At 42.1% G+C, this 23410-nt stretch overlaps 2 protein-coding genes across 6 annotated transcripts; one reads left to right on the top strand and one right to left on the bottom strand.

The window, feature by feature from the left end:
- ap3s2 (adaptor related protein complex 3 subunit sigma 2) lies at positions 1-18326 on the bottom strand. The gene is made up of 6 exons (XM_088641425.1): positions 18161-18326; positions 17473-17564; positions 14860-14971; positions 7534-7605; positions 5772-5879; positions 1-3366 (listed from the first exon to the last, which is right to left on the bottom strand). Exons 1-6 carry the CDS (start codon positions 18227-18229, stop codon positions 3238-3240), a joined length of 582 nt encoding a protein of 193 aa, XP_088497551.1. The 5' UTR covers positions 18230-18326; the 3' UTR covers positions 1-3237.
- LOC148659315 (uncharacterized) lies at positions 17558-21805 on the top strand. 5 transcript variants are annotated; one of them, XM_088641421.1, is made up of 2 exons: positions 17558-17692; positions 19913-21805. In XM_088641421.1, exon 2 carries the CDS (start codon positions 20362-20364, stop codon positions 21490-21492), a length of 1131 nt encoding a protein of 376 aa, XP_088497547.1. In that variant the 5' UTR covers positions 17558-17692; positions 19913-20361; the 3' UTR covers positions 21493-21805. The 5 variants fall into 5 exon arrangements, with proteins under 5 accessions (XP_088497547.1, XP_088497546.1, XP_088497548.1 ...); XM_088641420.1 differs by having other exon boundaries at positions 17564-17939; XM_088641422.1 differs by lacking the exon at positions 17558-17692 and adding an exon at positions 18319-18674.
- Positions 21806-23410: the final 1605 nt, after the last annotated feature.

Genomic DNA, 23410 nt, shown 5'->3' with positions numbered 1-23410 from the left:
TGCCTTTCGTAGCCTTTAATAAACAGTAGTTCAGGAGTCCAATTCACGTTTTATGCAAGTGGTTCACTTTCCCAAAAACATTTTCCATTACATTTTCTTAAACTTTCCAAGTTCTCTACAGGAGTCGGAGGTTTTCTTTTTAGGATGGTTATCAAAACAAAAATGCCTCGAGTCACCCTACTGTACATGGAAACCACTGCCAATCTATTCCAACTCTTTTCCTGAAGTCACACCTGCATCTGGTTGTTCAGTGATATTCCCTCTCCTCCAGCTGGAGGTATCCTCTCTTCTCTCCTTTTTGGCTTTTTTTCCCCATCAGAATGAACACATTTATTGGACAGAAACACTTAACAAAAGGAGAAAAACAAAATAATAAAATAACTACAAGTTTTAAATTAGAAAAAATACAAAGATTTACATCTATATTAACCCTGAGTCATGATTCTCAGAGCATGATTCAGTCACAAACCTGCAGTTTTTGTTTAATAAATATGTATAGCATTCTTGTTTAAACAATACACAAAAACATTGGTATTTTGCACAAAGAAGTCATGCTGTCAGTAACTTGGTGACATAAGACTATGGCTTGATCACCACAAAGTCACACACTAATCCACACATCACCATTAGAGGAAACCAGACAAGTCCGAAACAGTTTTCCAAAACATGTTATTCATTAACCATGTACTGTGAAAAAGAAACGCCATTGCATTCGTTTTTAAGACAAAGCCTGAATCACAAGACAGTCGGACCTTCTAGCACAGAAATGTCTTTGCTACACCCTCCTAAAACTGCTCCTGCTATTTTTATTTTTTTCTGAGGGATGAGAGATACAGCTGCACACCACAAAAGCTATTTTCACATGCCTGACTAGTGCTCGAGCTTAGTTTGGAATTGCAGGGCTTCGGGGGCCTGGAAAGGCAGTCAAACCCACAGACAGGATGGGTTGGGGAGAGAGCTGACAGGGGAAGTAGGTCCAACAGAAACATTCCCACCAGGAACGATTCACTTATTTGCCCTCTGTTCTGGCACATGTGGTACACAAATGCAGCACAGCCCAGGAAGACAGTTCATTGCAGAAACAGAAGTGAAATGTCAAAGGATCACACAGCACCTATATCAGCATACAGCAGCAATTTTCTTGATATAAAGTCTGCCACATCTACTAATTTGCACTGCAGTCATTGCCAGCTAAGAAGAGTTACCACATGTACTTCACTGTGTCTTTGTCTATGGAATGTAGAAAAGCCCTTTTTTGACTTATTAATCTGGAATAAGAGTTTTCCCTTTCTCCTGAGGGAAATAATCATGAAATGTCTCCAGTTTTCACAGTACTATCATTTAGCCTCAATTGTTTCTATTCAAAGGAATACACAGCCAGGAACTCCAGTCTATATGCATCACTTTACATTGTTACTAGCACTTTCAGCTGCTACAAACATGGTATATTCTGACTGAAGCTTGTCTGTTATTCATCAGTATAATAAAAGACTTCACTGTAACTGCTTCTTTTATATTTCTCCTTTCCCTTCACATGAATCATGGAAAATAACTTTGCCAGAACATAACATCATGTACATGAGATTCCAAAATCCAACAGCAGAACACAAGCGATCTTGTTCTTCACACTGGAAAGTCACTTTCTTGCATTCTGTAAGAGATGAGTGGCTCTTACAGGATGCAGACCAGGGCGTTTTCTCCCCAAAGCTCAACTGCAGTACAGCATTTCAACGTCTAAACAAATACTTCATCTTTAACAGCTCACATCCTCCTTCATCTAAGAAACAAATTACACTTCAGGGTAAAAATAAAAAGTATGAAGAGAAATACTTTCTATCAAACTGCTTTCCTTTAATATTCTGCACATTGCGTTCAGTTACAGATGAGAGGGTTACTGTTTAAAATTCAGCAGTGACAACTAGGTCCAGCATACTGGGGACACAAACAGGAAGCTACAGCTCATAGCCTTGGAACACGGGTCTGTGGGCTCTGTCATACTCATTAAGGTCTTGGAATGATGAGCAAAAAATACGCTTACAGTATCTTTTCCCCAGACCCAAAGGAAGCTACTGCCTAGACGTCCATCTGGCAGCTTAACAAGAAAAAAAAATGAATAGCATGATTCACACACACACTACTGGAACATCAATAATAATTACAGAATCAAAACTCAACCACATGAACCATGTGCTCATACTTTCATGACCTGTGACTTCTTCGAGCACAGGTAGGTTCCTGTGCAGACATCACCAGCTCAAACCAGGTCATGTCAAGCCACCTGTGTGCCCGGGGTTACGTCTGGCATTAACCCACCAGTCAGAGCGACCTGATTCACAGAGCCACCCGGCACTGCGCAGCTGAAAGAAGAGCAGCTCTGAAGGGCCTGCAGGCTGGAGGAGCCACATACACCCCCAACATTAAAAGTAACAAAGAATCAGAACCGAATGGGACTTTCATGATTTTCATGGTGTCTGAAATACACCAGGGCAGCTCGAGACCAGATTCGTGAGTTTGACTCAAACTGCAGTGTTGGCTTAGGACAGAAAAGCGCTCAGGACACACTGGCACTGCAAGACCCTGGGAAGCTCAAATCCACAGTTCTTACTGAACACAGGAAACAAAGGAGGATAATTAGTTCTCCACTCTTCAGGAAGTACGCAAGTTAACCAAGAAAGAAACATCACCGACTTATCAGGTGTCTGTCATACAGCGCTACAGCGCCTTTAGACGTTAAATAAGTCTTTCAATGAATGACTACACTACAGCCTTTTAATCAGCTGTGCCTTCTGTAGAAAAAGAAAAACATTTTTCTAAACCAAAAAATATATTTCAAACACTGTAATCACAAAAGACTTAGTTGTCTTGATTTTTGTTTCCCAACAGACATTTATGAAGAAAAGACACTTCTAGCTAAATCTGCTCTGAAATTCCTTTATGCAGTTTAATTCTCAGTTGTGCGTTTGCATGAATGAGATAAGCAGATCTAGATATTGCTGTATCTGTATTTGTGGTTCTCGTTTAACACATTTTGATAGTGGTGGAGAAGTACATTCGGCAGCGAGCCTCCCAGCTCTGACTCGTTTCCAGTGTGACTGAAAGAACTAGGACTGTGACTTGAAAACTAAAATCTGTGATAAAACGATTAAACGTCAGCAGCGCAATAATGACGCTTGGCCGTGTACGGTGAAGATCTGGCAGATGCAGCTGCGACTCCTGGCCACCGAGCAGGCGGCGTGCTCAGACGAACGGGGAGAGGTTGGGCACTTTGATGTTGATGTCCCCGATGTTGATGTTCCGGGGGATCTCGGGGAGGTTCATGTTCTTCACGGCCGACACAGCGCGGGCCGGCGCCGCCGAAAGGCCACCCTGAAAAACCACAGCAGACGAAAGCGCCTCAGACACAGGGAACGTTCTGCTGGCAGAGGCGAGGCAAACAGCCCTCGCATGACAGCCTGGCTTCCACATCAGTACCGATCGAGGCCCATCGAGAAAAGCAGAGGCCAAAACCAACACCTCCCAGTCAAGCCTAATTGCACTTCTCAGTTCTGAGGGTTACCCGGAAAGCTAGTTCCCCCGTTCAAACATCTCCATCACGAAAGCTGCACTGTGAAGCAATGAAACTGGAATGAAAGCAATGGAAGAGGGACGGAGGCGAACCTGTTCCCATGGCACTGTGTGATGGGCAGTGACAAGACTCAGGGTACGGACAGACTCAAGCAGTCACGCACCCTGGCCTCCATCACCCACGCATGGAAGTCGGGGTGCTGTGCATCATCACTGCCCGTAACAAGGTATTACACATGATCCCAGCAGTACAGTTGTATGCAAAAGTTTGGGCACCCCTGGCCAAATCACATGTTTTGTTGACATATTTCTGCAAATTTTAATGCAGAGTTTAACACTGAATTTAACACTTTGAAAAAAGTAAAACAGTAAATGTGGCATGTGCAAAAGTGTGGGCACCAGTGTTATTTTCTTGTAAGGTCTTAGAACTAAATTCGCAGAAATATGTCAAGTTTAAGTTGGTTCACTGCAGAGGTTGTCTTAACTTCTTTTCACTTAGAAAATCAACATAATATGTAATCTGGCTAAAAAAGTACAAACGTATTTTTTTGCATACCACTGTATACTCCCAACTGCTCCACAGTGCACAAAACCCAGCCTTCTGAATTCTTAAAATTCCTATATACCTCCCTAGATGCAAGCTCCCTAGATGGTCATATGAAATCCTAACAGCTCCAGAGCTTTCTAGAGTCAGTAGACTAACCCAGGCTGCAGATGCTTTGACACATTCAACTCTGGGCTTTTTGGTCACATGATCGGCTAATCTGGCTCCTCCAGAGCACAGCTGGTCAGAAACAATTAAACAACTATCAAACTAAACCAGAGATACGATCTTATTACAAATCGTGTAAATCGGAGAACATTAAAACTGCGTTTTGTAAACTGATTGTAAAATCAGATGTAAATGTTGAACTGATGAAAATTTAAACCACATTAGCAACAGTCTATTCTAAAGATAGAAATGTGTATCCATGCAATAGCACCCTGTGGTTTAAAATGACTGTGAGTTACAATTACTAGAGAAGTGCCTCCCTATCTAATCTGGCCATGGAGCACTTTTGAGCAGGGAATATTTTGGCAAAACTCATACATGGTGTGGGAGATTTATAGATGCAGATGTTTTTCGGTATTGCTCAGGAGATGATTTGAAACATTTCCTTGTTTTGAATTGTACAAGGAACAAAATATGAAAAGCAGGAAGAATAAAAAAAACATGACAAACTGTTCTTTTGATAGGAGGTTAGACTAACTCTAGATTTAACTATAAAAATTGAAAAAAAAGCAAAAAAACTCAAAACAACACACTAATATAACAATCAAAAAAGAAGGATGTCCATCTTGGGTATAAAAAGAGGAAGGCCAAATTTGTTCAAAAAAAGGACTGTCATTTCTTAGCTTAAATGTTTGTAAAAAATAAACATAATTTAGGTAGGTAAAAATTTCTACATTTTGTGTTTTCACAAATTTGTTCTTTTCCCAGAAAACACAATGAAGTAACACTTGAATTTGTTTCAGATTTGCACCTATTCTGATTGTAAGGTCTATAAATATCAAAACCAGGGCTGGAGAGTTTCTCCACGCTGGCCAGCGGGTCCTCACAGGAATACGCTGAACAGGACTGATGCCGGGAGAACCCTGGTTTCAGGAAGAATCACTTCATACTGTACCAGCTCTCCCATTATGAACATATTATAAGTATAACGTACGTGCAACCTAAATACTGTTCAAACATCTTAGTATGTTTATTTCAAATTAAAAACTTGAGCAACATTTTCACAAATGTTGCTAGGATCCCTTTATTTTAACAGGGCAACTATTCTTATCAAACAGAACAGAGTTTGGCAAAAACAGTCTACTGGAACATCTTAATCAGTACCTGGTGTGATGAACAAGTATTTATTCAACTGACAGGAATTCAAAAACAACACATACTGTATATTTTAACACACTGTTTGCCACCACAGTAAATGAGAGGGTATCTGCGTTTCAGATACAAGGCACCTCTGCCACAGCCAGGAGTCTTATCCTGTGTGTGACAGTGGAGGGGACAGTTAAACTGGCCCAGCCATTGTTATGTGCTTTTGAGTAGCCAAATTATGCAGATGTAATGTCTAGCTGAGGCTGGGACTATAGGGAAGAGGCGTTTTGCCTTCTTAGAAGAGCAAACCCACATTCTCGGTGATGTCAGAGGGGAATAATGTGCTTACCTCTGACTTCTCCAGGCGAGTCTGATTCTCCACCTGAGCCACAATCTCATTCATGTTGGTCTCCAGCACCATCCCTCCCATCACCACCTCCTGCAGGATATAGTGGACCTGCAAGACGAAAAGCACACAGATCACCACCACTCACCTCCAGCTGCGTTTGCCTTGTTTTCACCATAGTTGGTCCATCTTTATTTTTAGCATAATTTGTATTGTAAAGCACTTTGAGAACAGCGCTTTTAAAGGTACTATCTAAAACAAAGCCTGTTATCTGCAACAGACCTGGTTTTCCTTGCTCACAGGGATAAGATCAATATATGAGAAGGGAAGGGCATATAGCCGACTCTTGATCTTTAGAGAAACTCAGAAATTATGTGATAGGCTGCCAAGTAGAGAACTTATAAACCTCAATCAAACCCAACAGCACAAAACAAGACAATGTTACTTTCTGCAATCATCACAGCATAAGGAAAAAAACTCTGAGCATAACCAGAGCATCTTGTGTCAAATCACACAATTCATTCAATTCCCTACAGCCGTGGGCCACCTCTGTGTTAAGCTTGTTCGGGACACCCATAAAGCTTTGTGTAAAGAAGCATTTCATATTCTGTACCCTAAATAAATTGCCTTTTAGTTTCTAGCTGTGACCCTGTGTCCTTGTTTCACTATGGAGTCTAATGTAGTGCCCGGGATTCAGACTGTGAGTGCAGGTTTCAAAGCTGAGAGCTGCGGCAAGAAAAAAAACATAGAACTGGCAATTCCAAACCGGGTGGGTGTGATGAAAACAACTGGTGATTCAAAATGTATAAAGAACAAAAACTGCTAAACCCAGTAGGACATAGATTTCACAAAATACATAAAGGACCATTTTTTAAACATCTCTTATCTGAGCCTTTTCACCTCCAATCCCTTAAGAGAGTTCACAAGCTCTTCCCAGAATACCACAGCCTGCAAAGCTCAACTGATAACAACGCTGAAACTGCCAAAAAGGAATTTTATTATCCAAAGAGGAAATATAAACAACAAACCATTCTCTGGCTCTCATGTCATAACCACACCTGTGCATATCACATGTTAATTAATGCAGCAGGTGGCAATAAAAGGTAGGATAAGGGGGTAAAGTTCCATCTGTGAAATGGCTCATTTTCTCTGCCCTCAGTTTCCCTTGAAACCTCCTGTAGTTTATCAATTTCCAAGAAACACCTGTGGGGTCAAAAGCAGAGATACAACAAGAAAAGGGCAATAAATCCCTTTGCAACCAATATACAACCTTATTAAGATTTTAAACTTTGAAATTCTAAGACTAAAGTCAGTTTACGTGTTGAAACATCCCGAGGTCTAAGTAACTCACCACCTCTAATGGGATCTGGTACCAAAAAGATGGCACGGGGATGCCATGGACTAGCTTTGTGAATACCAGACCTTGGAAGAGGGAGTGGCAAACACCCACAGTGCCATGAGTCTGACATTACACACAAAATTCCTGGGGAGACACTTGGAAAATGATAAAAGCAAACTGATCGGCATGGATTCTGAGTGCAGGAAACTATCGCAAGAGGATCCTGGGTGTGTAGACTCTTCATCAAGACCTTGGACCCTTGATATCTGAAGAGTAATGAAATGGCAGTTCAACGTGTCCTTGAATTAACTGAACAAAGGTTGATTCCTTGATTGATTCCAGGACAAGGGTTGAGAGTATAAGCATTTTGCAGTGAACCTGCAGAACACCACACCTGCATGTCAACAGCCTGATGAGTGCCATTACCTTATCCATGTGGAAAATGAGATCCAGTTCACAGACGTTTTCAAAGCATTTATCAAGGGTTTCCACAAAGACCTGCAACACAGAGAGGATTAATCCGAGTTCATTCGAACATGGACAGTTTTGTTTGAGTTGGGGAACTGAAAGAGTCCAGCCCAAGACTGAAAAACACATTCTCTTTCTTGTATATACTTCCACAGATCTAAAACTAATCCAGCATTTATCCATAGAGAACTGTGAATTATGCTAAAAAGTGAATGTCACGAGTGTTAGTGGACTTCAGACCATAGAATATCAAGCCTTCCCCAGACACAGGAACAAGAGCAATGTTTCAGGAAGCTTCGGAGTCCCTGGACTTCTATAGGTTAACAGAATTTAGTGCACTACACAACTCACGGGTGCTGCTCAAGAACATCTCTCTGGGGCCAACAGTAATGTTACCCAACAACACATATCACACACATAAAAACTTGTTTTAATCAACGTCAGCATATCAGAACGTTTAACAAAGGAGAAAATTGCAGATTAACTCAATATTAGAAGCTGTATAATTTAACATCACTAAGCCATGTCACTTGATGTCAACCCTATATTGAAAATCACAGCCAACAACCTATCTCTCAGAACCTGTCCTTCATCAACAGAGGCAGTGGCAGACCCGAGGAGAGGCACAGTTCCCAGTACATCCAACAAGAGTGTACTTACTTCTTCCGGTGGAGAAAGTGAAACGTTTTCATTTGAAACAAAAATCATAAAAAACAGAAATATAAAGGCAAACCTTTCTCTCCAGCAGGTTCTTCAGCAAGGCAGAGGTATGGCTAGCAACAAACTAAAGCTTGGCTTTTTTTTTTTACACACATAATGCATCTGAGGAGCCCATATTCAGGCAGGTACCTTTCAATTCTAGTGTGACCCATTGCTACATTTTTCAAAGATATTAATGAACTCAGTTCACATTAGTGAGACCCGGGCAAAGCCACAGGAAAAAAAATGATCTCCATTTTTAATTAGAGCTCATTTAGAGTCACATTATCTCCAGCAGAGTGAAATAGCACTTCTCACTCAAGTATGCAAAATGCATACATTTTGTGTTGCTACTGGACTGCTAAAGTTTGATTAATATAAATCTTTAAGCCTTCTGGATTACATCATTTTTATTTTATTAACTTAATAAAGTGAACCAATGATTCAGGTGTAGGCTTGGCAGGGATAAAACCTCACTCCCTAGGAAAAGAGTTTGATGGCCACAAGAAAGATGCATTAGATCTAAATCCTTTCAGGTGTGTGACAAGGGAGGGAAATGGGAGATCTGTTGCATGTCCTTCAGTGCCTCTGACAGAGCTTTCATGCCTAATTAAGAAATGACACATTTTGAGAAACAACTTTTCAAATGCCACATGGCAAAATAAAACTGACATTTAAAATGAATATGATTAAGAAAAACACTCTAAGGTAGCTTGAGACATGGTCATTTTTTCCCCAAAATACTGGATTGGAAAGGCTAATTTTTGAGTAAGTTAAAAAAAAACAGCAGAACTGCCTAGCTGTAGTATTTCAAAACATCCAGGAACATCCAGTATTGCAATCTCAATCATATTAGACAGCCATAAATGTCACTAAGAAAATTTAGTATCGCCTGATGTATTAGAACAATGGCTGTCCTTGGAAGAGTAATTTCAACAGGGCAACTGCTGCAGTTGCACAAGAACACGATAAGACATGGGAATTAGCTTCTTCTTTCAACAGTTAAGCATACATACTGTACCTTAATCTAAATTAACTGTCAAGATCAAAAGATCAACTTCCCTGGCCAAGTGCAATACAAGCTCCCAGACAGCACTGCACACTAAAGTTCGGAGACTTTTTGGGATTAGTCATCTCATCCCTTTGGCAACAAGGTGAATTCATTTTTTTTAATTAAAAAATTTTAAAACATTTAAAGACAGAAATTGTCTAAGAACGAGTAGAAAGGCTGTGATGTTTTGGCAGGGCGGAGCGGTGGCTCTGTGGTTCAGGATCTGTGCCCGTGGCTGGAAGGTTGCCGGTTCAGATCCTGTGGCCGGCAGAGGAATCCTACTCTGTTGGGCCCCTGAGCAAGGCCCTTAACCCCAACTGCTCCAGGGGTGCTGCATAAATGGCTGACCCTGCGCTCTGACCCCAAGCTTCTCTCGCTGTCTGTTTGTCTCATGGAGAGCAAGCTGGGGTAGGCGAAAAGACAGATTCCTAATGCAAGAAATGTATATGGCCAATAAAGTGATCTTATCTTATCTATACTCTGTAGCTCACAGGCAGCTTGTTGACTAAGGCTGTAGAATCCTCATACCTGTACCACACACGTACAAAGGGCTATTATCCTGAGCTAAAAAAAACCTGCCCCCTGCCCCCACCACAACAAGAGGAAGGGAAAAGGTGGGGACAGACCCCAGATTTCGTTTAAATGTGTAAATGCACAATTGTAGACGTATATACAGCAGTACATGTATTCTGTTTATACACTGACCAGAAGGAAGCAGTTCTCTGAAAACCACACAGCCCTTTTGCCTGGTATATATTTTTCAATACATGTACTACTAGTAGACACTGTCATTAAAATGATCACAACCAGGAGGAGCAGGTCAAGTTATTAAAAACCACACCACACCAAACAACACTGAAGGTGTGTTGAGGACAGTGGTGTGGGTGGTGACACTGCGCATTCTACCTGTTTTCACCTGGTCTCAGATCTGAATCACCTGGATTTTTCCAGCCAGCAAAGATGATGTAAGTCTGCTGCTCATCAGTTCAACCATACACTGACAGCCTCCCAGAGTCTAGTCATTTGATGAGGTGTTCTAATATGTTGACAATGGTGTGTGGGTGTATATATATATAAACAGTGTTCAAGAATAAAGGTATATTGATCAAATCTATCTAAAAATAAACATTTAATCATTTTTCATCATTTTTACAGAAATTCAATTTTTTTACTGGCTTATATGAAATTCAACAAAGAGCTTCCTTCATAGATGTGTAACAGAAAAAAGCAATAACAAACCAGAACTAAAACTTTATCTTAAGGTAACTGAACTATCAGACAAGTTGTATATGTTAAAAGACAAGTACATACTGTATCTGTTAACAGAGATTAGAAGTTTTATCTTATCATCTCAAAAGATTTAACAACCTTGTAGGAACAATCTATTCTATATACAGCTTTCAGAGCTAATAATAATTAGAACAATAAACAGTACGATGATGTCTCAATTCCATGAAACACATAAATGGCTTTGCTTTCTTTAAAACCCATTTTCTGTTTGCTCTTCACCTGCTGTCAAAATGTGCATGCAGGATTCATTATCATTGACACTCAAATATACATTTTATTTACACCTAACGACAACTCGTCAATTGTGACTTTAGCTTACTGCATTAATGAAGTAAAATCATGGATGTGCGAAAACGTTTTGTCACTCAACTCTGATAAAACTGAGGTTCTGTTGTTTGGAGGCAACGGTACAGATAGGACTGCTATAACCTCTGGTACCCAACTCTGAGGGTTTCAAATTTTCCCTCCAAGATTCGGCACATAAACTAGGCGTCTTCGTAGACGCAAGGCTCACATTTAACTCTCATGTCAATGCAGTATCGAAGGCATGCTTCCTACAGTTAAGAAATATTGCAAAACTAAGGCATTTTCTCTCCAATCAGGCCACAGAGAGACTATTACACGCTTCTGTATACAGCAGATTAGATTACTGTAATGCCCTACTATCAGGCAGCACCTATCGCACTTTCAACACCTTACAGCAAATTCAAAAAGCAGCAGCTAGAATTGATACCAGGAGTAGAAAATACAACCACATAACGCCTATACTTAGCTCTCTTCATTGGCTTCCTGTCAGGTACAGGGCAGACTTCAAAATTCTTCTACTTACTTATAAGGCTCTCAGAGGTCAGGCACTTGTCTATCTAATTGAGCTGATTAATGTATACAATCCAAGCCACCCACTTAAATCACTGAACGCAGGTCTTCTTCTTATTTCACAGAAGAGCTGGTGGTAAAGCCTAAAGCTACAGGGCCCCTAGTTTATGGAACAGTCTGCCAGCCTATGTACAGGATGCAGAGTCAATCATTGCATTGCAACTACGGCTGCTGGTGCTGTACATGCCATTGTGTGTCTCAGTGTTGGCCTAACAGGTAGATACATCTGTTCTGACCAAACTATCCTATTCTCCTCCACACATGACCACGAGTTAAGATGCTGCATCACTGCCATGGATCCAAGAGGAACATCGTGAATACAGCTATCGTTTAGGAGGATTTGCTGGTCTACAGAGATCTGCATGGAGTACTGGTACACAGAAGGACTATGACAGAAGGCTAAATACTCCACACTTAGTACTTTTCTTTAACTGTATGATGTTAGCATGCCCAGAGGGGTTGGGCAGCCAGTTGACCTTGGACCCCTAGAGGTTTTTTTTTCTCCTTCCTGAGAAGTTTCCGATTCCTCTCCTGCGTTGTCTTCTGGATTGTTCTCTGTGTTGTAATGTCATGTAGTGTCACATAGCTTTGTTAAGTGGCTTGTTGTGAAAGGCTGTATAAACAAATAAATCAAATCGAATCAAATTGAATTATGTGGCCCAGTGTTGAACACTCCACTTGCTGAGACTGATGGTGATGTGACTGCAAGGCACTACATCAGTCAGGACCTGGGACCACACCTGCTGCCCCCCCTGCACACTCATACTGTTATAAGCGGATGCACTGCTTGCCAGACCCGTGTCTTCCAGGGCAGAGCTTTCCAAACTGTGTGCCCTGACAAGGTTATGAAATCAGAAAAGATTGTGCTTGAAAAGTGAGGATCAGGAGCTCTGTGGAGCTCATGCCAGCTTTAAATAAAATAATAATTTAACTAAACTCAAATGTGTCTCATTACAATTGTAGTCTGAACTCAAAATAAATGTTATGTCTCGCTGTATTAAAACTTACCGTAAATAATCATTTGACGAACGGTGAATGGTTTGCAACAATAAATGTGCTGCAAGCTTAAAAAGTTATAAGGTATCATATTGTGAAAACACAGAAGTCTCTTTCATCATGGAAGATAAAAGAGGTAGAAACTGAGACACCTATAATTTTCCAATTGTTTGAGTAAGCAAGGCTATTAATATCTGATAACAGAAGCTTGCAAATAAGACCTTTAATCTCAAATAAAGTTTGAATGCCATTCCATTATATAAACTTTACAGGAACAGGCTGTTTGGCAGAAGACAGCAGGTTTTAAATTATGCAGGTTTTCCCTCACCGCTTTGTTTTGAGATCACATTTCGCTCCTGAATTGAAAACATGTTCAGACATATTTTGTTGAATTACAAATTTAAAATAAAAAAACAGATGCGCGCCTATTTAAATTGAATATTTTTCATCAAAACTAGAATGCTCATACATGACGCTTTTAACACTTTCAAGAAGTTAAATATAACCTAGAACAGCAAAAGAGAATCAGAAACTAAATGATTGCGTAAGCATTCACCCCCTAAGCTATGGCAAATATGTTCAACTCGCATCACAGAGTCATAAAATGACAATGCAAACGCAGGGCAAAGGGTTTTGTGGTCAGGCGAGACACAATCAGAGCTTTCTGGTCTGAATCAAAAGCGTTTAGTTCTGGCACAAACCCAACACCGCACATCACCCAGTCCACAGCTTCCCTCCTGCCAAGCATTCTGGGGGCAACGCAGGGTTGGAAACAGACGAGTTCCCCAGGGGCGGTCATTTAGGAGAACCACATTCTCCAGAATCCCACGGGAAAGGACCGAACTGGCGGCACCTGGAGGCTTTAGCTCCTAGGCCAGTCAGAGGCTGTCTTTTCACAGACCCTCGCGGTTTAGCGAGACAGAGAGTATTCAAAAAGACAACTCAGAGATAAAGGTTTTTGGTAAGCACTACAAGCCAGAGGGGATAATGGCAGGATAAAACTGGTAGCAGCCTCGGCCGTTTTCCGGGCCAGGACCCTGCGAAATAAGAAGAGGGTTAACGAGCGCAGCTGGCCAACCGAAATCAACCGAGAGAGGTTATTGCCACTGCTATCCAGGGAAGACATAACACGGTTCATGTGGAGACCCCCTGCCACGCTCTCAGAAAGGGCAGTATGTCATCGTTCTGCTTCTCATCAGCAGAGACCAGAAAGCTTTCGGGTTTCGGGGGAAAACCGCAAAGAAAAACTGAACCTCAGAGGAAAACCTGATACTGAGAATCTGGTGAAAAGCTGGCAGCAGCTCATTCACAACTCGCTGATGCTGCGTCTCCACCTAGAACTGACTCAGGGCAGGAACACTTACGAAATCGTCTTTGCCCCCTAAGAGAGGTCAGTGTGAGTATTCACAATTTGATTAGAAACATTCTCTTTAAAAAATGTACATTCAGCAAAATGAGACATCATTGGAAGCGGGTGCACACTTTTGCTTGAATGGATTCATATCAGCCATATCAAGGCATGTTATACAGGAAGGGATGTCTGAAACATGTCTGAAAGAACGCAGATCTCACATTATAGGGAAGATTCATGAAGAAGCTAATTACTGTTATCACAGCTGGTCATTCGATCGGTACGGTATATGTTTCTTTTACCTTGTGAAGCTTTTTACCTTCTGCATGACAAGTGGCTTTATTTAATCAGGCGGCATTACTTCATGTCTTTAAAAAGAATTCGCCCTGTCCAAAAATAAAACTGCAACTACTGCACATTCTGTTCTCAGTCAGTCTTACTGGTGTTGCTGCTTTATAAGAACAGTAATAATCATTTAGCATCTCATAAAGCACAATAACCCTACAGTTTATTGCTCACAGGAATTGCACAAGAGACCTTTTCCAAGGTTGCACTGTTCTGCTGACAGTAATCCTTCTTTCACTGCAGCTCTAGGGAAGCAACAGCAAATAATAAATCTGAAAAGGTCTTTTCCAGTAACTAATCAAAATACTGCTTATGTAAATGCGCCACCTTGTGGTTATGCAGGGAACACGAGTTGTTAAGCATTTTTATAACGCCCAATTAACTTCATTTTTTAAAACTGTTTTAAGTGAATCATTATCCTTTCTCATTAAATTTGATTATTTTAAAACTTTTGCAGCTATTCGTCACTTGGGAGCAAAAAACTTTAAAACACTGTCTGATAAGATGTTAAGCAACTTGTTTAACTAGGAATCTTAGCAGTTATTACTTTAAAACCTAATGAAGGTGAACAAGAGGAAAAAATATAACAAGGCTTATTAGCCCTCTCCTGTCCCCACAGATGGGAAGTCTGTATTCAAAGCTCACCAGGATGAACAGCTAAAAGTATCATTCATACCTGTATCAGATCGAGAATCCCGAGTTCACTCTCCGAGGAGTCCACACAAAAGACGAAATACAGTGTGGCATAGTGTCTGTAGATCAACTTGTAATCAGAGCCACCTATCAAACTGCAAATCAAAACAAAAAACAAATTCACATTGCTGCCGTACATCATAGAAACGTCCAGTTTGATTTAGCCAAAAACAGAACAATTCAGACATTTTTCCATAATGGCTATCAACATTTAATCTAAACTTACATTGAAAATATTTTTTAGAAACTTTAAACCAAAACGGAGAACATGGCAAAGCTAACTCACACCGGATACACTTTCAAAATACTGGTCAAATCTGATTCGGCGGGGTTTGCCATGGATGCTGAACACCAAAATTGCCTTCATCATCTTTCTTTTTTTAATTTATTTTGAATGACACAGCCAAAGCTAATCTAATCTCAATGTAGTGGCAACTACACTTGGTAGGCTGGTGGTGCATATAGGACTGACAATATAACTTCTTTCAAAACCCATTCACAGAAATATTCTGGAGAATAAATCAGTCTGAACATTAAGTATTATTTTTAATTAGTGTAAACTATTATACAAAGTAACCTATATACAGTGCCTATAGAAAGAAACCCCCCTTGGACTTTTTCCACATTTTATTGTGTTACAGCATGGAACCATGATGTATTTAACTGAGAACTTTAGTCCCTCGTTAACACAAAATACTCTATAATATCAGTTTAAAAAACACTTTACTAAATTAGTTAAAAATGAAAAACAGAAAATTATTGAATGCATAAGTATTTACCCCCCGCCAGAGTTAATACTTGGTAAGACCACCTTTGGCTGCAATTACAGCTGTGAGTCTCTATGGGTAGGTCTCTATCAGCATTGCACATCCTGACACTGGAAATCTTGCCCATTCTTCTTGACAAAATTGCTCAAGCTCCATCAAGTTGGATGGGGACTGTTTGTGAACAGCAATTTGTAAGTCATCCCACAGATACTCAATTGGACTGAGGTCTGGGCTTTGACTGGGCCACTCCAGGACATTAACCTTTTTGGTTTTAAGCCACTCCAGTGTGGCTTTTGCTGTATGTTTCGGGTCACTGTCCTGTTGGAAAATTAATCGTCTTCCAAATCCCAGTGCTCTTGTAGATTGCAGCATGTTTTCCTCTAGGATTTTTCTGTACTTAGCTCCATCCATTTTTTCTTCTATCTTTATGGATCTTCTAGTCCTTGCCGCAGAGAGGTCTCCCCAAAGCATGATGCTGCCACCACTAGGGATGGTGCTCTCAGTGTGATGTGCTGTGTTAGGTTTCCACTCAAAGCGCTTTACAGGTAACGGGGATCCCCTCCACACCCACCAATGTGCAGCCCCACCCGGATGATGCAACAGCAGTCATAGAGCGCCAGTACACTCACCACACATCAGCTATCAGTGGGGAGGAGAACAGAGTGATGAAGCCAGCTCATAGAGGGGGATTATTAGGAGGTCATGATCAGTAAAGGCCAATGGGAAATTTGGCCAGGACCCTACACTTTTTCAAACAAAGTTAAGTTTGGGTCTCATCAGACCATAGAATCTTCCTCCGAATTGTTGAATCTTTCACATGTCTTTTGGCAAACTCCAGTCGAGATGTGATATGAGTTTTTTCCCCAACAGAGGCTTTCTTCTTGCCACCCTTCCATACAAGCCAGATTTATGAAGTGTGCGTACTATTGTTGTCTCCTGCACAGTTTCATGGAGGACTAACTCCTTCAGAGCTGCCGTAGGCCTCTTGGTGGCCTCCCTTCCTATGTCTCTTCTTGCCTGGACACCTATGTGGAGGACGGACAGTTCTGGGCAGATTTACAGTTGTTCCATATTTTCTCACCTTTTTAATGATGGACTTCACTGTGCTTCGAGGTATATTCAATGCCTTGGAAATTTTCTTATATCCTTGCCCTGACTGGTATTTTCCAAGAACCTTGTCTCGGATCTGCTTGGAATGTTCCTTGGTCTTCATGGGGTAGTGTTTCCTTGGAAATGCACTAAGTGGGGAAGCTCCCAGACCTTAACTGCCCACAGGCGGACTCCAGTCAAGTAATTATGTGACTTGGAGAAGAGATCTGGTTACTTCAGAGGTAATTTAGGTGTGTCAAAGCAGGGAGGTGAATACTAATGCATTCAATTAATTTCTGTTTTTTATTTTAAATTTATTTAGTAAAATATCCAGCTTTTTTTTTTTTACTTGACTTTATAGAGTACTTTCTCTTAATTCTCAGTTGAATAAATCGTGGTTCCATGCTGTAACACAATAAATGTGAAAAAGTCCAAGAGGGTGAAGACTTTCTATAGGCACTGTACAAGACAATTAATGAACTAGAAAAATAACAGTTCAAAAATAGTTCTCATTTTCTGTATGGAACTGACAAAAACACTGACAATATTATAAAGGTCATAGCAATGTTATTTAAAGCTGACTTGCACGTGAACAGATAGAAGGAGGTTGAGACACTACAAGTGAAACAACACAAGGTATAGAAATGACTGTATAAATTCTACATCATATAAAAAGCGCAGGTCTTGCAGCCAGAACCCAGCGCCCATGTTTACTTACGCACGCCCCAGACAACACACACCTTCCTCCTTCCAAGAAGTTGCACACGTTGTCGTCCCGCTTGGACACCAGGTGGAAGGTTTCCCTGATGATCTGCTGCTGCATGTCTTCAGGCTGCAGAAAGCACGTAAAGGCATTCGAAAGAATACAGAACAACGACAGCACCGAGCACTTTAAACGCTGCCATATAACGCACTCAAACAACAAAACTGTCTTCGGGTTGGTATTCTTGCTGTTTTAAGGTAAGATGCCACCTGGTTGCACTAAGCAAACGCCCAGGCCTCTCCTACCCTCCAGCATCTGGGATACAGGCACTACGGTTGGACTTCTGCCTCAGCTTTTAAAACCTCGACAGTGATTTAACTATCATTTTGGAAGGATATGAAGTTCGACCTTAAGATCAGAGAAATGAAGCCAAAACAGTTCATTTACCCGTTTTTAACAGACAGAAAGCTGTTGAGATAGAGGCTACATTTGACATTGCAGCAGGTCAGCTTGAATATCCTGTCTTAAAATTATAACGGAGCTAAATATTATACAAAGAAGCGATTTCACCAAAATCAGAAAAATATATCATTGGGGATGTGTTTTCCATCTTGGCTATCTGCATTTATTCTTAACTTAAACGGCAAACGGTTTTTAGAAACTTTAAACCAAAACAGAGAAGACAACACAAAAAAAACGATTTAAGACTGAACAGATCCACTTACAAAATACTGATAAAATCTGATGAGGCGTGGTTTGCCGTGATTATTGAACACCAAAATTGCCTTAATCATCTTTTCTTGTTTCAATGACTTCTGATATATATATTGACGAGAAAAATAAACACATCCACCGCACACCGGATATCCGTCCCCAACACAACGGTGTCATGTAAAGTGTGTCCGACTAGAAACACTACCGGCAAAGCACAAAAGCAGCGATTGCTCGCAAGTTTAGATTTACGCTAAACCAATCCTTCTATTTTTAAATATGTTTCATAATCTGCTCTGTATATAAAACATATATTATTTTCTATATCTAGTATGACGTCGCTAAATAATAAGGAATGAAACTCATATCGATGTTAGTCTTATAAAATATTAAGTAGTTTAATTTCTTGTTGAAAGGTTATTCCAAAACATTGTTACATCGTGGACTGTTCTGACGGTGGTTTGGGAAAAGGGAGCTTTTGAATTATTTGTAAAAAGTAGTTTAATCATAAAACTATCGTAAGTGAAGGTGGGTTGAGATCAGCGATTATGCCGGTATAATGAAAGGAAAGTTATCGGGGCCGCGATCGAATACGTCACAATAAATAACTTGTATTTTTTATAGTTATACCGAAGAAAACTATAGAAGAAAAAGAAAAATATGGAAACTCATAAAAGTGTTTGATTTTGTTTAGATTTGTTAACGTAGATTACATATATCGTGACATAGGACCTTGGTTGGTTTCAAAGTTTAAAAACCAATGGAAAACACTAATAAATTCATACTCTGCATTGCTTTTTTAATTTATGAATTTACAATCTTGTGCCCACTAATTACACTAGGTAGCCAAAAGGTAAGTGTTTCAATATCGATAACTTAATTACATTTAATATTTTAACATCCTCTATTTTTTCTTGTTTGCTTACCGTTCGCTGACTGCTGTCAAGATTATCGACACAGGGCGGGTTATTTATTCTAAACTCAATTTTATAAAGAATAGTATTTTTCTGTAATTTCAACAGTATGAAAAGGGATTTAATATCTGTTTATTTCACATAGATCATTACATCAATAATGTCGTTTATATAGTGGCTTTTAATCCAAAGGATTTTAAAGCACTTTACATGTAGAAGGGAACTCACTTCACCCCCCACCTACACCTAGATAAAATGTGGCAGCAATCGTCCTCTTGCACAGCAGATCAGCTGGTGAGAAAATTTTCGACTGAATTAAGAGGGAACTCTAGGGAGATTGTCCAGATTGTATGAACCCAGAAAGGAATTTAGTCAGGACATCGATGTTGACACCCCTGCCATGGGGGCTTTAATGATCCAGTAGCCAGGACCTGGTCCAGCTAAACACTTGATAAGAGGGAGGAGAACTGCTACAGCGCAGTGTCCCTGGTCACTGTGAGCAGTGCTTTGGGAATCCTGGTTTAAAGAAAAGTACACCAACTACTGGTTCACCAACACCAGTCTCTATACAGTGGTATCTCCAGCACTGACCAGGTCCAGCCTTGTTAAACAGCTGAGATCTGACAGGTTCCAGCTTGAAAGTGGAAAAGCTGAATGAAATAGACATTAATACAGACATCGATACTGAAGCCTTTTGTATTCTTTTTAACAAATATTAGCTGTGTTTTGATATATATTGTATTTTAACCAAATTAAAAACCATGCTTTTTAAAAAGTCATTATTGTGTGTGAATGCACAGAACCAAATACTGGACCTCCAATTTTGATTTTCTTCTTTTGTTTTCACTTAAGGATCTTCAGACCCATGGCCAGTGATGAATTTTAAGAAGGATAATAAGTTGCTCTGCATCAGCCCATGTTTTTCTCGCGACACTCCCCTTTAAACACAGAGCCGCACAGCGCGATGAGAAAGAAATCCCTCAAGAACCATTTGAAATTCAGTTCCTGATTTTGATCAATCACTGTCATGCAATCCATTCATGGCTGAATAACCGATAGCACTCCTCTCAGTTATTATGCCCAGAGTTTCCTCGTTCAGAAGCAAAGTCACACAGCGCACCCTGGGACGAGCCTACAGCTGTTCACCATCCAGGTTCAAGACAGAAGAGAAGTGCCTTCAGTGAAGAGATTGCACAACACCTGAAACCTCTCTGAAGGGTTCAGCGAAGCCCTTTCTGCTCCTGAAGGGAGGTTCAGGTGCCTAAACTGGACCTGCTGACAGACGCAGCCAATTGCATGTCATGCCTCCCAGGAAAAGAGTTCTGCGCCCCGTCGGCCGAAGCCGAATGCCCAAGCCTGAGCCCAGCTTCTTCCCTTTCGACCTGCTGCCACTGGAGTGCCAGGTGCACGTGCTGTCCTTCCTCGGCGAGGTGGACAAGTGCAGCGCGGCGCTGGTGTGCTTCAGCTGGAGCTGCGTCGTGCGCTCGGGGAAGCTGTGGAGGGTGGCGGACTTCTCCCGGCGGGGGGCTTTCCACGTGGGCCAGGAGGGGCTGCTGGTGTCCAGCCGCGAGTTTGAGCGGTGGAAGGCGTGGGTCCACCACTATGCCCACCACCTGATCTCCCGGGGGGCCAGCCTGCTCACCCTCAAGGCAAGTTTCGACCTGGGGGACCAGCACCACAAATGGGGCGACTTGCTGTCCAACCTTCTGGAGAGCATCCACTGCAGAGACCTGAGCCAGGTGGACCTCAACTGGACGTTCACCCTGCTGGAGCCCCTGGATCTCCGCCTGCAGCCCGCGTCCGGGTCCAGCTCGCATCTGGAGAGCGTCACAAAGGCGGACCAGGTCAATAACTTCCAGGTCCTGCTCGCGCAGCTCGCCCACAGCTGCCCCCGCATCACGAAGATGCGCCTGCAGTTTGACTGGTCCGACACCTCGGTCTCGCTGTTGACCCGGTTTCAGCACCTGCGCGTCCTGGAGCTCAAGTACTTCTGGGTTTTCAAAGGGGTCAGCCATAGCTCTCTGGAGACGCTGAGCAAGTCACTGCCCAACCTGAAGTCCCTGACGCTGCACGTGTTGGTGCCCCTCAGGAGCCTGGGTGTCTCCTACAAGCTGGAGTCCCCGTCCCTGGAGTTCCTGGACGTGACTCAGAGCCGGGGCCTGGTCTTCTCTTGCCTCAACCTGCCCGCGCTGCGGGAGTTTCGTGCCAAGAAGATCGTGCGGGGCATCACTCTGGACCGTCGGACCAGGCTGAGGATACAGAGCCGGTGGCCGTGTCTGTACCAGGTGCTGCGCGAGGGCGCGCCGAAGCTGCAGGCCCTCAACAACGAACGGCTGCTGCCCAGCTGGAAGGAACAGAGTTACCGGGAGCTGGCCTCCCTTCTCCAGCAGTGCTGCTACTGTCCGCAGCACCTGGACAGCTGGCTGTGGTGACCAGACCTCCCTGGGAAATCACTGGGGCCGCAAGGCCATTGCAGTCATTCGCTGACAGCTACTACCGGCCTGGCGAGCTCGCCTGGCTGCACTGTGACGATCTGACATCTCATTAATCAAGTCTCATTTAATTCCATCTTAAAGATGGAAAATCGTTTTTTTCCTCCTTTTTTTGCAATGTTTTACGTTGAAAAACAGAGTGTTGAAAATAGTATTTTTGATAATACTGAAAGATCGGTTTGCCCGGCATTATTCCTGTTTTTGCAAACACTGTATTTCATGTTAATAAAATTCTGCTGAAGTTTTACTGGAACACACAGTGTGTCATTCCAAGGCCTGTGAGCACACTACACACTGCACACTGCACACTGCACACTACACACTACACACTGCACACTACGCACTGCACACTGCACACTACGCACTGCACACTACGCACTGCACACTACACACTGCACACTACGCACTGCACACTACACACTGCACACTACGCACTGCACACTACGCACTGCACACTACACACTGCACACTGCGCACTACGCACTGCACACTACACACTGCACACTACACACTGCACACTACGCACTGCACACTACACACTACGCACTGCACACTACACACTGCACACTACACGCTACGCATTTAGCAGTATTCAGATTTACCATCCTACAGATCACTTCTCCAGACAGTGTCCCATGTGAATAAATGAGAAAATCAAAACAGTCTCGTAATTATATTGTTACGTTAAACCACAGAGTGATTCATGTAACACAGTGATTGAAAACAATGTTTTCCGAAATTCCTTTCCTAAAAGTTTTCTCAGGAACCTGAGATCCCCCTTTGGGTGCCAGCATCCTACTGCCATATTGCATTTGTATTGTTAAAATGTTTTTGCACGTTTCCCCGCTTTGTCATTATAAAAAGTGGTTTTCTGGAATGAAAGGCTTTACTTTGTTTACTGGGGCAGTCTAAACGTAGTGCCTTAGTTAAGCGTACAATATCAGTACCTCACCTCAAACTGAGCTTCCAGTGAGGAGTCCTGGGCTTAACCACCACCCTGCACTGCTACCTCAACAGTGCACTGGGTTGCTGCCAGATCGTTGACAGCAGTCACATTTTGTCTATATGACCCAAATGCCATCCAACACAGTACTGTTCTTAACCTGAGTGTTCCTCTGCTTTTAATTTTTTTTTCCCTTAACATTATCCTTGTGCCTAAAAGGTTTGGTCTGGCGTCAAGCAATGTGCAGAGTAATCCAAAGTAAACGGACAAGGAAACCTATTGCTGGAGTTTTAGACAAGTTTGTGTTTTAGAAGTGTGGATGCTTCAGTTATTTGTAATATATACGCACTCTATTCGGAATTAACAAATGTTTCAAGACTTGGCTGTCTGGGCAGCGGGTCCTACCTGTGCTGTGTCCACAGAGGGACAGCTAGGGCCTGCAGACAACCCCCAGCAGGACCACTCATCTTGATCCAATGTGAGCTCCACTGCACACGACAGGAGAGTCTATGGCATCACTGCAATCCTGAAAGCCACCTGTAGGTGTCACTGCTGTGCCCAGAGGAGCCTGACTAATAACTCACATTACCAGACTTCTGCCACTCATTCTCTGGCATTTGGTCACAATCACCAGTGACATGACCCAGGCTCGACTGAGCCACATCTGGGCATTAGAGTGAATCAGGGCTGCGAGAAGGAGCGGCTACTGCTTGAGCCACTTGAATGGGAGTCCCATCAAATTCAACAACCTAGAAAAATGTTATTTTTCTGCAGTTCGCCTACCGGTCACACCTGGGAGTGGAGGATGCAGTCATCTATCTGCTACACAGAGCTAACTCTCACCTGGAGAAGACGGGGAGCATTGTGAGAGTTATGTTCTTTGACTTCTCCAGTGCCTTTAACACCATCCATCCA

This window comes from Lepisosteus platostomus, chromosome 7 (genome assembly GCF_059453375.1).
Source record: "Lepisosteus platostomus isolate fLepPlt1 chromosome 7, fLepPlt1.hap1, whole genome shotgun sequence".
Lineage (NCBI taxonomy): Eukaryota > Metazoa > Chordata > Actinopteri > Semionotiformes > Lepisosteidae > Lepisosteus > Lepisosteus platostomus.
This window is presented reverse-complemented; position numbering and strand designations above follow the sequence as displayed.